Source organism: Triticum urartu, chromosome 3 (genome assembly GCF_003073215.2).
Source record: "Triticum urartu cultivar G1812 chromosome 3, Tu2.1, whole genome shotgun sequence".
Taxonomy (NCBI): Eukaryota; Viridiplantae; Streptophyta; class Magnoliopsida; order Poales; family Poaceae; genus Triticum; species Triticum urartu.
In genome coordinates, this window is record NC_053024.1 from 606,879,761 (window position 1) to 606,892,839 (window position 13,079).

Below are 13,079 nucleotides of genomic sequence, written 5' to 3' on the forward strand. Positions count from 1 at the left end.
CTAGCATGCCATGGAGCAGGAGGAGGGGCGGAGGAAGCGGCAGGCGGCGGCGGTGGTGGCGCTGGAGTGTGTGGCGGGAAGCTCCAAGGCGGAGGAGTGGGGCGGTGGCGGGGTCGTGGTGCAGGAGGGCGACGTGGTGGAGTCGGTCCGTGTCGGGCTGAGCTCCGGTGCAGGTTCGTTGGACGCGCCCTTCAAGGGCGGCCGCGCGGGGCTCCACAAGGCGCTGCACAAGGCGTTCTTGCGCGGGGACACCTCCGTGGATGTCCGTGTCCCCGGCGGCAAGGACCTGCAGGCCTGCATCCTGCCACACCCCGGCGGCGCCATCGCTCGGAAGCAGTATGTGCTCGGCTTCGGCTTCGGTGTATGTGTTATTTTTTTGTTAAGTCAATCTGGCCCCACTTGTAAGAAAGAGATTAAATGGGCCAAATCATCCGATCAGTACTTTTTGCAATGACTTAATAATTTTTCCGATGTTTTCTGCAACGGATTAACAAATTGATGGTTTCCTGCAAACCTAGACGTAAATGTGGTGGTTTCTTGTAATTAACTCACAGGAAATCGAAATGCAGAGATAGAAAAAACACAGAAATTGAGATGTCATCTACTATCCTGGATTCCTACGGAAACTAAAGCTACAGAAATCAGTCACACTATCGTTAAGATGTTACGCAGGAAAGACGCAGGAATTGTAGATACAATGAGAAGAGGGTTGGACCACGTGTTTGGTTTCCTTCAAAATTTCTACGAACTAGCCTATTCCATAGGAATTTCAAAGGAGTGTATGATAGCAATTCCTTGGCTCCAAACGACACAAAAGAAAAGAAAAATCTTGTAAGAATTCCATCCTCCAAAAAATCTGTATTTTTTCTTTATTCTAAAATGGCCACCGTAGCCTTTTTTGTGCTTCTCTTTCCCCTCTCGCGAGGCAACTAGGGAGAAGCCTTCTTCCCCTCGATCTTTGCCGACGAGCTCGTGGATTCACCACCCCTCCATTTACCGCTCAAGGGGCCGATGGAGAGGAGGGAACCTTGGTGCCTCGTCTCTTGCTAGTAGATAGTTAGTGTTTTAGTCCTCGCATGGGTGGAGGTTGGACGGACGGCGAAGCTTTTTCTTCAAATTAGTCTTTCGGGCTCCGCTCCTTCTCAAGTTCGTCCATCCGAACGGATTAGATAGAGCTCTGGCGTAGATTTCTGCCAGCTCCTCCATGCGCGCGAGGTTAGGGTTTCTTGCCATGTTACGCAACAACGAGATTTGGTGCCAAGTTCTTCAGGTCGATTCAGGTATTCAATGACGACTGCAGCTCCGAGGTGTTATTTCCTAGAGGCACGTGCACGAAGACTTGTCAGTTGTCATCAACAAGGTCAAGCCAGCTCCGATATAGGAGCGGCGACATCGGCTCGTTTTGGCGCCGACAGTAGTCACTTGATGGTGCATGTACCTTTTGTAATTTTATTATGTTTAAGATGCTTTGTCCTTCCCATGAATCTTATAGTAATCGGAAAAAAAAGATAGGCTAAACGACATCAATTTGGCCTGCCTGCAGTATCTGATGGGCTGAACCAAGATCCGTGGCTCTGCGGCAATACAATCCTCTATGAGAATGTGTACTAAAAAACCAGTTTAGTATTTTTCCTGTCACACCAACCCAGGCTAATGCAACTAAAAAAACCCTAGGTTAATGCTCGACATGCCATAACATATTCTCCTCTGATCCTCGTCAATTATTTTGGAGAAGGCATGCAGCAACGGCCGGCGTGCATGCCCCGGCTCAGCTTGATTAACTAATCGAAGATCTCACTGCTACCATCAGACAAAGACAAAGCAAGAAGATGCACTTTGGATATGTGCAAGCCAAGCCAAGGCAAGGCACATCACACACATGCGCGGTGACTATTCCGATCAGCGATCAAAGCAAGGCCAAGGGGAGCAAAAGCGAACAAAAGGAGAGCCCCCATGATTAATTATCGCCCCTAAGCTCGAGAAGGCGACAGTCCCGGTCTCCTGTCATGTGCCTAGCTCGCCTCGTACTATAATGCATAGCCTTAGGATGATGTTTCACATGCCACGTAAGATCAGATAACAGATAAATTAAATTTGAATAGGGAAGCGGGATTCTCTGCAGGAGGCTGTTACTTGAAAAGAAAAGGTATAGTCCTGTGTCAAAAGTTAAAAAGGTTAAAGCGAAAAGTAGAGACGTATGTGTACTAAAGTCTTACTTTTTATTTCTTAATGAGTCTCGCTACCGGTAACTTGCATTGGGAAGGAAAAATAAATGTAAATGTCTCAAATTACTTTTTATCATGAGGCATCAGTATCTATATGCCATCATTGTACATGCCCTCCCTCTAAAACCGCTGCCGCTAACCTCCTATGTTCTGTAGTACTCCCGCAGGACAGCGAGCAAAACTTAAGCAATTTTTGGGTGCTGGTTTCTCATCGCTGGCTGGCTCTAGTAGGACAAATCTGAAGCGCGGTGCTGGCCGCTGCCGCCGCCGCGTTTTGGGGAAATTACCGGTTGGGTCGTGATGCGCTTTTGGGGCCTGGGCATGTGGGAGCGGGAAATGAGGATGGAAAGGGCAGCAAAACCTCACATCAACTCGTGTCAACAAAAGCTTCTTGGAGATGCTTACGCTTTCAAATTGCTTTGACCGGACGGGATTACAACTATCTGGATGCGCAAAAACCCCGTGCAAATCATGCATCATCCTCTGTGGCTGGCTGCGAGTCAAGCCTTCACTGATTGCATTGTCATGACAGGGGCCTTTTCCTCCGCAAAATGCATTTTTTAGGGTGGTACCTTTGATTTTTTGCCCGGTAGTTGCACAACGTTCAGTATATCAACCAGCTTATTCATCACCAATCTCTTTTTAGCGGAGTATTCAGAGGTTTTTTTAGGTCCGTCTAGGACACATCTAGATGAGACATAATTATGTTACATCTAATCTTTTTAGAAAACATCTAACATTTTTTAGAGCATTTCTAAATCCGGTTCCACCTCCTATTCGTTGTTTGTTGTTGCTTTGGGCTCCTGTTCGTTGTTTGTTGTCGCTTTGGGCTGGGCCTTTGACGTGAACGTTAACATTGGATTTTCCATTTATTCATCTAGACTGGGCTCGGTTAACATGCTAGGCTTAACTGGATTAGTACAAGTTTGCACCCAATAAACGACAGTCTCGTGGTGCATGCACCATGCACGTTCCTTAGCTTTGACCAACGTGGGTCAACGCCCCTTTAGGTCAGCTTTCCCCGTTTGTGAACGTGAAAAATGTTCCTGGATTTTTTATGTATATATAAATGTTTGAGATTTTTTCAAAGTAAGTATCAATTTACAAATATTTACCATTTCCAACCCATTGTGAATTTAAAAATGTTCACAAGATGGTCACAAATTTGTAAAAAAATATTCAAGAAAAATGCGACTCCCATATACATGTCTAGTGTCGAGTTTCATCTGGGACAAAAAACGTCAGCCCCCAGTTGCGTGTTAGGGTGGACTTGCATCTGTGACAAAAATGGGTCACCCCCCAGTCACGTATCATATTGAGTGCAGAGTTATAACTTGGGAAAATTGGTCAGGCCCTAGTTTCGTATTGAGGGTGGACTTGCAGCTCAGACAAAAAAAGTTAAACCCCAACTGCATGTCAAGGGTGTAGTTCGACATGCAGGTAGGACAAAAAATGGGTTGGGCCCTAGTTACGCGTTAATGGTGGACTTGCAGTTGGAACAAGAAAAAAGGCAGGGGCCCAAATTGCATGTTGGGGATGAAGTCGCAATTGGGACAAAAATGGTCAATCCCCCAATCGCATGTTGAGGATAGACTTGCAGCTGGGATAAAAAAGGGTCGGGCCCCCAGTTGCGTATCGAAACTGGAGTTGCAAGTAGGGGAGAATTTGGTTGCCCCCCCCCCAGTTGCATGTCGTGAGTGGACTTGCAACTGCGAGAGAAAAAAGGTGGGCCCTAGTTTCACATCGGGGCTGGACTTGCAATTGAGACAAAAATAGGTTAGACATCCCAGTTGCAGGGTGTAGGTGGACTTGCAACTAGGACAAAAAATGGATCATGCGTGGTTGCGTATTAAAGGTGGACTTGCAACTAGGATAAGAAATAAGGCGGGTCCATTTTGCATGTTGAGGGTGGACTTACAACTAGGACAAGATGGGTCGGGCTCCCCAATTGCATGTCGAGGATGGACTTACAACTTGGAGAGAAAAAAGGTGGGCCCCAGTCGCATATCAACTTGCGGCTGGGACTAAAATGGGTCAGACATCCCAGTTACAGGGTGTGGATGGACTCGCAATTAGGACAAAAAATGGATCATGTCCGGTTGCGTATCAAAGGGGGACTTGCAACTAGGACAAGAAATATGGCGAGTCCATTTGCATGTTGAGGGTCGGCTTGCAACTGAGACAAGATGGGTCGGCCTCCCCAGTTGCATGTCGAGTATGGACTTGCAACTTGAAGAGAGAAAAAAGATGGGCTCTAGTTGCATATCAGGGGTGTACTTGCAACTTGGAAAAAAAATGGGTCAGACATCCCGGTTGCAGGGTGTAGGTAAACTTGCAACTAGGATAAAAAATGGGCCGTGCCCGGTTGCATATCAATGATGGACTTGCAATTAGGACAAAAAATAAGGCGGGTCCATTTGCCTGTTGAGGATGGACTTACAACTGGGACAAGATGGGTCGGCTCCCCAGTTGCATATCGAGGGTGAACTTGCAACTAGGTCAAAAAAAAGAAGATCGGGCCCAGTTGCATGTCGGAGGTGGACATGCAACTAGGACAAAAAATGGTCGACCCCTATTGTTGCATGTCGATGATGGACTTGCAACTAGGACAAAACAATATGCCATGTCCAGTTGCGGATCAAAGGTGGACTTGTAACTAGGACAAAAAATGAGACGGGTTCATTTGCATGTTGGGCTGAACATATGATTGGGACAAGATGGGTTGGCCTCCCCAGGTGCATTTCGAGGGTTAACTTGCAACTAGCACATAAAAAAGGGATCGGGGCCAGTTGCATGTCGAAGGTGGAGATGCAACTGGGACAAAAAAGCCATTCCCTAAAGTTGCATGTCGATATAGGACTTGCAACTAGGACAAAAGAAGGGACTCAGTTGCATGTCGAGGATGGACATGCAACTGAGGCAAAATGAGTCGCCCCCTTAGTTGTGTATCAAGGATGGACCTGCAACCGAGCCGAAAAAATGGATCAACCCCAGTTGCATGTTGAGATTGGGCTTGCAATCAGTGAGTATTTCTAAGGTGGAGACAAGACACTTATTGCATCATCATTTGCTTGACATCTCTTATAAAAAGAAAAAAATCACAGAAAAAAACACAAAGACAACCGCAACGCGGCCAGGCACAACATGAGGTCTGCACTAGCAAAAAGAACAATAATGATACTACAACTCACTAGATGCGGCACATACCATGCCAGGACAAAAAAATGGCAAAAAAGAAATAACAACGACAACATGCGGATGTATGTAGACACATGTGTGTCGACACAAAATCCATCATTTTGATTGTGTGATGTGCGAGTTAGATATCTCACTCTCTCCATCCCAAAATAAGTGTCTCAACTTTGTACTAACTCTAGTGTAAAATTGTACTAAGGTCAAGACACTTAATTTGAGACGGAGGGAATAGTTATTTTCAATCTAGATGTGCTTTTCCTAAAAAAATATGAAAATAAAACAAACAAAAACTCCAGCAAAAAGAACAAACAAAGTAAAGCCAAACATGTGAACTACAACTTATGGCCCATGCAGGAAACGGCACAAAAGAAGCCCACCGGCTTCCCTAAAAAAAAGCCCACCAGCGGAGAAAAAAAAGGCAAAAGGAGACGGTGCGGCCGCACCAGCTGACCAACAACGCGTGCGTCAACACAGTCGCACTGGTACGTGGGCAAGTACTAAATGGCACGAATTTTATAGTTGTTAGATGTGTGGTGGATGACTTAGATGTGACATAGTTATTTTTCGTCTAGATGTGTTTTAGTCAATCTGTTTTTTTTTTACCGTGAGCGAGCAGAGCATTTCTCGGAACTACAAGCGCAAAGCCCATTGATGGTCTCGAAGCGGCGGCTAGGTGGGAAGCTGTGTAGCTGCAGCAGGAAAGAGCAAAAGCAGAGAGAGTGCATGTTGGTCACGAATCAATCCTCCTGTTCGGCGGCGTCGGTGGCCGGCCGGCCGTTGCGCCGTGCGAAAGGCAAAAGAAGAACGCGCGCAAGGTGGCGTTTTTTTTACCACACGCGTGCATGCAAGGTTATTCGCAAATAATCACCTTTGGATCAGCCAAATCCCGATCGATCGATCGCCTCCAGTGCAGAATGTGAGAGGGACGCTACGCTCGAGCACACAGAGCGAGCACACACAAAGCAACAAGCGAGCCACGGAGCCCGAGAAGGCAGAGCTGCAAAGCAAAAGGAACTATAGACGGAGAGAGAGAGGTGAGAGCGGGGGCGCGAGCTCGCCGGGGCCCGTGATCCGCCTTTAACTTTCGCTTTCCTCTCTCCCTCCGCGCCCCTTCTAAAAACCGGCCATGCCCGCCGGCATCCACCACCCGCCCGCTCCTCCCAGAACCAGAGCGGCGCGAGCGAACGTTGGGGCGCTGTGAGGTGACGTCGACGCGCGGTGTGGTGGGGGGAGGGGAGGGGACGGCAATGTCGCTGCACATGGACCCGCCGGCGCCGCCGCGCCGCTCCAACGTCACCAGCTGCGACCTGCACCCGGACGAGGCGTTCACCGGCTTCTGCACCGCCTGCCTCCGCGAGCGCCTCGCCGGCCTCGAGGCGTCCGCGGCCGCGGCCTCCGCGCCCGGCCGCCGGTCCACGTCCGCCATCCGCTCCCTCTTCGCCCGGCCGTTCGCCGCGGGCGCCTCGTCGTCCGCGGCTGGCGCGGTGGCCGAGCCGCCGGACCTGCGCCGGTGCAAGTCCTTCTCGTGCGGCCGCGGCGGGGACGTGCTCTCCGCTGCCGCTGCGGCGGCGGCCGCGGTTGCCAGGGGCGACGAGCCGCAGCGGCACTCGTGCGATGTGCGGGGCCGCGCCACGCTCTCGGCGCTCTTCCACCAGGACGACCGTGACCGCGTCCGCGACGGCACGGCGTTCGGTTCCTTCCCCGTCTCGTCCTCCGCCGCCGCCGCCGTGGCGCTCACCGCCGGCGTCGCGCCTCCGCCCCTGCAGCCGCCGCTGTTACCGCGGCGCGTGCTGGAGGATTTCTCCGAGGAGGACATCCCCGTGGTCATGGAGCGCGAGGACGAGATAATGCCGGTGTTCGAGCCCGTCCTTCCGGTGGACACCTCCGGCGAGATTGTTGAAGCCGAGCCCAATGCCGCTCGGGATGTCAAGGCCATGAAGGATCACATTCACACAGATCTTGAGTCGTCGGAGCCCGTGAAGCCGCCGCCAAAAGACCTGAAAGAGATCGCCGGGAGCTTCTTTGGCGCCTCGGTGTTCAGCAAGAAGTGGCAGAAATGGAGGCGCAAGCAGAAGCTCAAGAAGGAGGCCGCCGTGAGCAAGGCCGCGGCAGCGGCAATGCCACCGCCGGAGAAGCCATCCAAGCCGTCGTTCCTTAGGCGGCGCCGCCTCCGAGGGGATGCCGGCTCGGAGAACGCATTGGGGCGGCGCTCGTGTGACACCGACCCGCGTTTCTCCCTCGACGCCGGCCGCATGTCCATCGACGACGCCGGCTTCACCTGGGACGAGCCACGCGCGTCGTGGGACGGGTACTTGTTCGGCGCGGGGTCCGGCATTGGCCTCGGCCGCGCGCCCCCGCCGCTCTCCCGCCTCCCGCCCATCCTGTCCGTCATGGAGGACACCCCGGCCGCCGTCGTCGAGCGGTCAGACGGCCAAATCCCCGTGGAAGACGATGGCGACCTCGAGCCTCCAGGGGGATCCTTCCAGACGAGAGACTACTACTTCGATTCTTCCAGCCGGAGGCGCCGGAGCCTGGAGCGCACCAGCTCAGTCCGCCGGCCGTCCTTCGAGGTCACCGAGCCGAAGCCAGCACCCGCCGCAGCGAACGGCAACGAGTCCCCCATCGCCATTGGCGGCTCAGAGTTCTACCACTTCCACCACGCCGAGGACCTGCTGGACCGGGGCTTCAGCTCCAACTCCCTGGTGGAGGACATCTCGGCGAGCCTGGAGGCGGCAATGTCGGGGCCGGCGGCCAAGAAGCCGCCCCGCTGGCGCAAGGCGTGGAGCCTGTGGGGGTTCATCCACCGGCGCGCCGCCGGGCGCAGGGGCGGGGGCCCGTCGGACATCGCGGACCGGTCGTTCTCGGAGCCGTGGCCGGAGCTGCGCGGCGGGCGCGGGGCCGGCGGGCAGAGCAGCATGCAGCGGTGCAACAGCAACCTGAGCGCGCGCAGCTCGTTCAGCAGCAACAGCGGCGGGCTCGGCAGCTCGCGGCGCAGCTACGTGGACGTGAACGGGAACGTGAGGCGGAGAGGGGCCGAGGAGGCGCAGCCGCACGTGCTGGAGCGGAACCGCAGCGCGCGGCACTCGCCGCCGGGGCGCGTGGACAACGGCATGCTGCGGTTCTACCTGACGCCGATGCGGAGCGGCGGCGGCGCGGGCGCGCGGCGGGGCGTGCCGGGGGGCAAGGCCGGGCGGCAGCTGACCTCGCAGTCGTTCGCCCGGAGCGTGCTCCGCCTGTACTGAACCAACGAACCCGGCGCCGCGGCCGGAGGGGGGCCGGTGATAGTAGCCATAGCCATAAGTCTTGGTGTAGTATTGTACTAAGCTCGATCTTGCTGTTTCTTTCTCTTCATTTGGGGGTGGGGTGGGGGTGGATAACACGCAGGCAGTTCATGTTGATTTCCTCTTGCATTTTTAGCATCCTCGTCGCATGATCAGATCAGATCAGTGGTTCTCTTTCTTTCTTCTTGTGAAATCAGCAGTTGAGGCTCTGGACGTGTCGACTGTCGAGTGCCATGCATATGCGTACGAGGCACGAGCTTGTTGCAATCTTGTCTCGGTCTGATTCTGGGTGTGGCTCCCCGGTTTTAATAAAGAAAGAAAGCCCGACGCACGCTGGGCCGGCATCATCGCTTTGTGTCAAGTTGTCAAGCGCGAGGGGCCCCTGCCCGTACAGGTCGTAGGTCTTTTGGCCCTTTTCAATCGTGCGGAAATTCATTCCTCTTCGTTCCGAGTCCCAGCCTTTAAGGGCAAAATTGATAAATTTAACCTACAAACGAAATCAAATTACAGAATGAACTGTTTGTAAAACTATTTCACGCGGCTGATCTTTTTGTGTGACGCCCGACACGAAGGCGCCACACTACACTGTACAACGCCTCACAGATAGGCGCTACACGTCTGGTCAGCGTCGCACCCGTGTGATCCAGAAATTACTAAATCGGTGTGCAGCGCCTGAGAGTTTGGCACCACACTATACAGGGTAGCGCCTAGCTTCTAGGCGTTGCACTAGTGGTTGCTTCATTTTATAGTGCAGCGCCTGAGAGCTAGGCGCCACACTATACAGTGCAGCGCCTAGCTCTCAGGCGCTGCACAATGACTTAGCAATTTTTAGGCGCCTATCTGTGAGGCGTTGCATAATGTACTGTGACGCCTTTGTGTCGGGCGTCACACAAAAAGATCATCCACGTGAAATAATTTCATAGGCAGTTTATTCTGTGATTTGATTTCGTGTACAGATCAAATTTGTTAAATTTGCCACCTTTGAGTCCCGAGAGAAGAGCGTGACATGGACATGGACGTGGACGTGGACGGGCACGGTACTCTACGTGCGCGTAGGAGCACTGGTGTGGTGTCTAACGTTGGCGGTACAGGGCTCGCTCGGGCCCGTCCACTGCACGTGATTGGTCCTTAAAGGGAGTGAGGGGGCCGTGCTTTCCTTGCCGCCGCCTCGGAAACCGTTAAAGGCGTCCCATATTCCTCCTCCGTCGCCGTCTCGCCCGCGTCCGCGCTTGTTCTCGTCGGATCGGACATGGGTGTGGGTTGTGAGCGTGCCCACCCACCGGCAGGGGAAGGGGAGTTGGGCCCTCGGCCGGGTCGAGCCGTCGCTCGCTGGTCTGCCGCTTTTGTTCTACTGCTAGCTGCCCAATTCCGCCGGCGCGGCCGCTGCCGGTTCAGACACAGCGCTCCTGCAGTTTCTGGCCTCCTCGCCGCACCCATGTTCCCATGCACGTACTGCCTCACAAACCTCACAAACGACCCTGGCGACGCAAGTTTCACAGCCAGTAACAGTACGTGCTGTTGTTGTTATTCGAAAATGTGGGAAGCAGCCAGGACGAGCGCCCTCTTAAACAAAATGGTATTTTCTTTGGGAGCACCTACGCGTGAGGTGCTTCGAGCATCTCCAGCCATTGGCCCTTTCAGGACGCATAAAAATCGCCCCCTGGGGCGAGCTGGCGATACAATCGGCGCTGGGGGCGGTTTTGCGCCCAGTCGTCGGCCCCAGCTCATCCCCAGGCGCCGAAATTGGCCTACTTTACAGCCCCATTTCGGCGAATAAAGGGTCCATATGGGTGAGAATAGGCACATATTCGGCGTGGTTCGCCGTGTCTCGGCGTTCAATTATCAACGCAACTTTTTCTTACCACATATTTCATCACAGAAAAATCAAATACTTCAACAAAATAGTACAACAACAAATAGTTCAATACAAATTATATAGTTCAAAAAATAAAAACTCGTATTTCATCACATGGCGTCCCCCTTGAGCCTCCATAGGTGCTCAATCAGATCTTTCTGCAGTTGATGATGCACCTGTGGGTGTCGGATCTCCTGACGCATACTGAGATAGGCAGTCCAAGTGCCGGTAGCTGGTGATCAACTTCGGCTAGAGGACCGTGCCTGTAGTATGGTTCAGTGTCAAACACTGGGTCTTCTTGCTCGCTCTCGATGATTATGTTGTGCAAGATGACACAACAAGTCATAATCTCCCACATTTGATCTTTGGACCACGTCTGAGCAGGGTACCGGACAACAGCAAATCGAGATTGGAGCACACCAAATGCCCGCTCGACATTCTTCCTGCACGCCTCCTGAATCTTCGCAAACCAGGCGTTCTTGCCTCCTGGCACAGGGTTTGAGATGGTCTTCACAAATGTCGACCATCTCGGATAGATGCCATCAGCTAGATAGTACCCCTTGTTGTAGTGCCGCCCATTGATCTCGAAGTTCACCGGAGGAGAATGACCTTCAACAAGCTTGGCAAAGACAGGAGAGCACTGCAGCACGTTGATGTCATTGTGAGTTCCTGGCATACCAAAGAAGGAGTGCCAAATCCAGAGGTCCTGTGTGGCCACCGCCTCAAGCACCACACTACAACCGCCTTTGGCGCCTTTGTACATCCCCTGCCAAGCAAATGGGCAATTCTTCCATTTCCAATGCATGCAGGCGATGCTTCCAAGCATCCCAGGAAATCCTCTTGCTGCATTCTGTGCTAGGATCCGAGCTATGTCTTCCGCATTGGGTGTTCTCAAGTATTGCGGTCCAAACACTGCCACCACTGCCCGACAGAACTTGTAGAAACACTCTATGCTGGTGGACTCGGCCATGCGCCCATAGTCGTCGAGTGAATCACCGGGAGCTCCGTATGCAAGCATCCTCATCGCTGTCGTGCACTTCTGTATGGAGGTGAATCCAAGGGCGCCGGTGCAATCCATCTTGCACTTGAAGTAGTTGTCGAACTCCCGGATGGAATTCACAATCCTGAGGAAGAGCTTTCGGCTCATCCGATAACGACGCCGAAATGTTTTCTCGCCGTGAAGTGGAGCATCGGCGGAGTAGTCGGAGTAGAGCATGCAGTAGCCTTCGAGACGATGCCGGTTCTTTACTTTCACCCGCCCCGGCGCCGAGCCACCTCGCCGTGGCTTTTCATTGCTCGCCAGCAGTTGGGCGAGGGCGGCGAGCACCATGAGATGCTCTTCTTCCTGGACATCGGCCTCGGCTTCCTCCTCCAGCAGCGTGGCGAGCGCTTCCTTGTCATCCGAGTCCATCGCCGAGGCAGGCAAATCGCCGAACACCTTGCGCCCGGTGGGCGTGTCCCCGCCGCTAAACTGCCCCTCCACGGCCGAAAACGCCCATCTGCTGTTGGAGGGGCTGCCGCGGCGAAGCTCTGCTATTTTTCCGGCATGGAATGACTATCTAGTGGTGAAAGGCGGCGGGCGGTGCCGAGATATAGCTACTGGCGGCCGAGGGCGCGGGGGGTGGGAGGCGAGTCAGGGAAGAAAACCTTGACTTTTCCCCTGACGGCGTGGGCCAGCCGCGCTTTTCCCTTGCGCCGGAACCCCCAACTGCCCCCCAGTGCGCCGGGTTCGTCCTGTGACCGCCGGGCGGAAAAAAGGCCTGAGCGGCGTTTTTCGGCGTCCTGGGGGCGCGACTGGGCCGTTTTTCGGCGCCGGCGCGGCAAAAACGCCTGGGGAGGGTCTGTCGGGGGCGCGGCTGGAGATGCTCTTAGTTTCGGTCCCTCTGATTTTGACCCGTTAGAGCAACTTCAATGGGGGACTCATTTCGTCCACGGCCATCCGTTTGGGTCGGCGCGGACACAAAAGATGGCCCAACGCGCCAACCCAAACGGACGTGTGTCCGTTTTTCGTCCGCGGGTGACCTATTCCCGACTCATTTTTTAGTCAGATTTACGTCGGCGCGGACACACGATGGACGCGCACGCGCTCGCCTACTCCAGTCCCCGGTGAAAGCTATTGATGAAGCGTCTCAACTCCCTTCAGGGAGCCCGCATGTATATATATTAGATTGCGAGATAACCCTCTCGAGGGGATATACATGTTCGGTTTGGAGAGATTACAGAGAAAGGGGAATAGAGATAGATACTTAAACAGAAAAGATCTACCCTAATGTGTGGCGCCCAAGGAACTAGTCTGGCCCACAATATTACATGGTTAACACCCTCCCTTAATCTAAACTTTGCAAGTTGAGATTACGTCTAAACTCCTCAAAAGGTTTCGTAGCCAAAGCTTTTGTGAATCCATCTGCAACTTGATCTCTTGAATGAACAAAACGAATGTCCAGTTCTTTGTTTGCAACTCTTTCTCTGACAAAGTGATAGTCTATCTCAATGTGTTTGGTTCTGGCATGAAAGACAGGATTT

The 13,079-nt window shown here is 53.2% G+C and overlaps 1 protein-coding gene across 1 annotated transcript; it reads left to right on the forward strand.

The window, feature by feature from the left end:
* Positions 1 to 6,355: 6,355 nt before the first annotated feature.
* On the forward strand, positions 6,356 to 9,062 carry LOC125545311 (protein OCTOPUS-like). Its single transcript, XM_048709212.1, has one exon. The coding sequence runs from the start codon at positions 6,668 to 6,670 to the stop codon at positions 8,660 to 8,662; it is 1,995 nt and encodes a 664-aa protein (XP_048565169.1). The 5' UTR covers positions 6,356 to 6,667; the 3' UTR covers positions 8,663 to 9,062.
* The last annotated feature ends 4,017 nt before the right edge of the window (positions 9,063 to 13,079 follow it).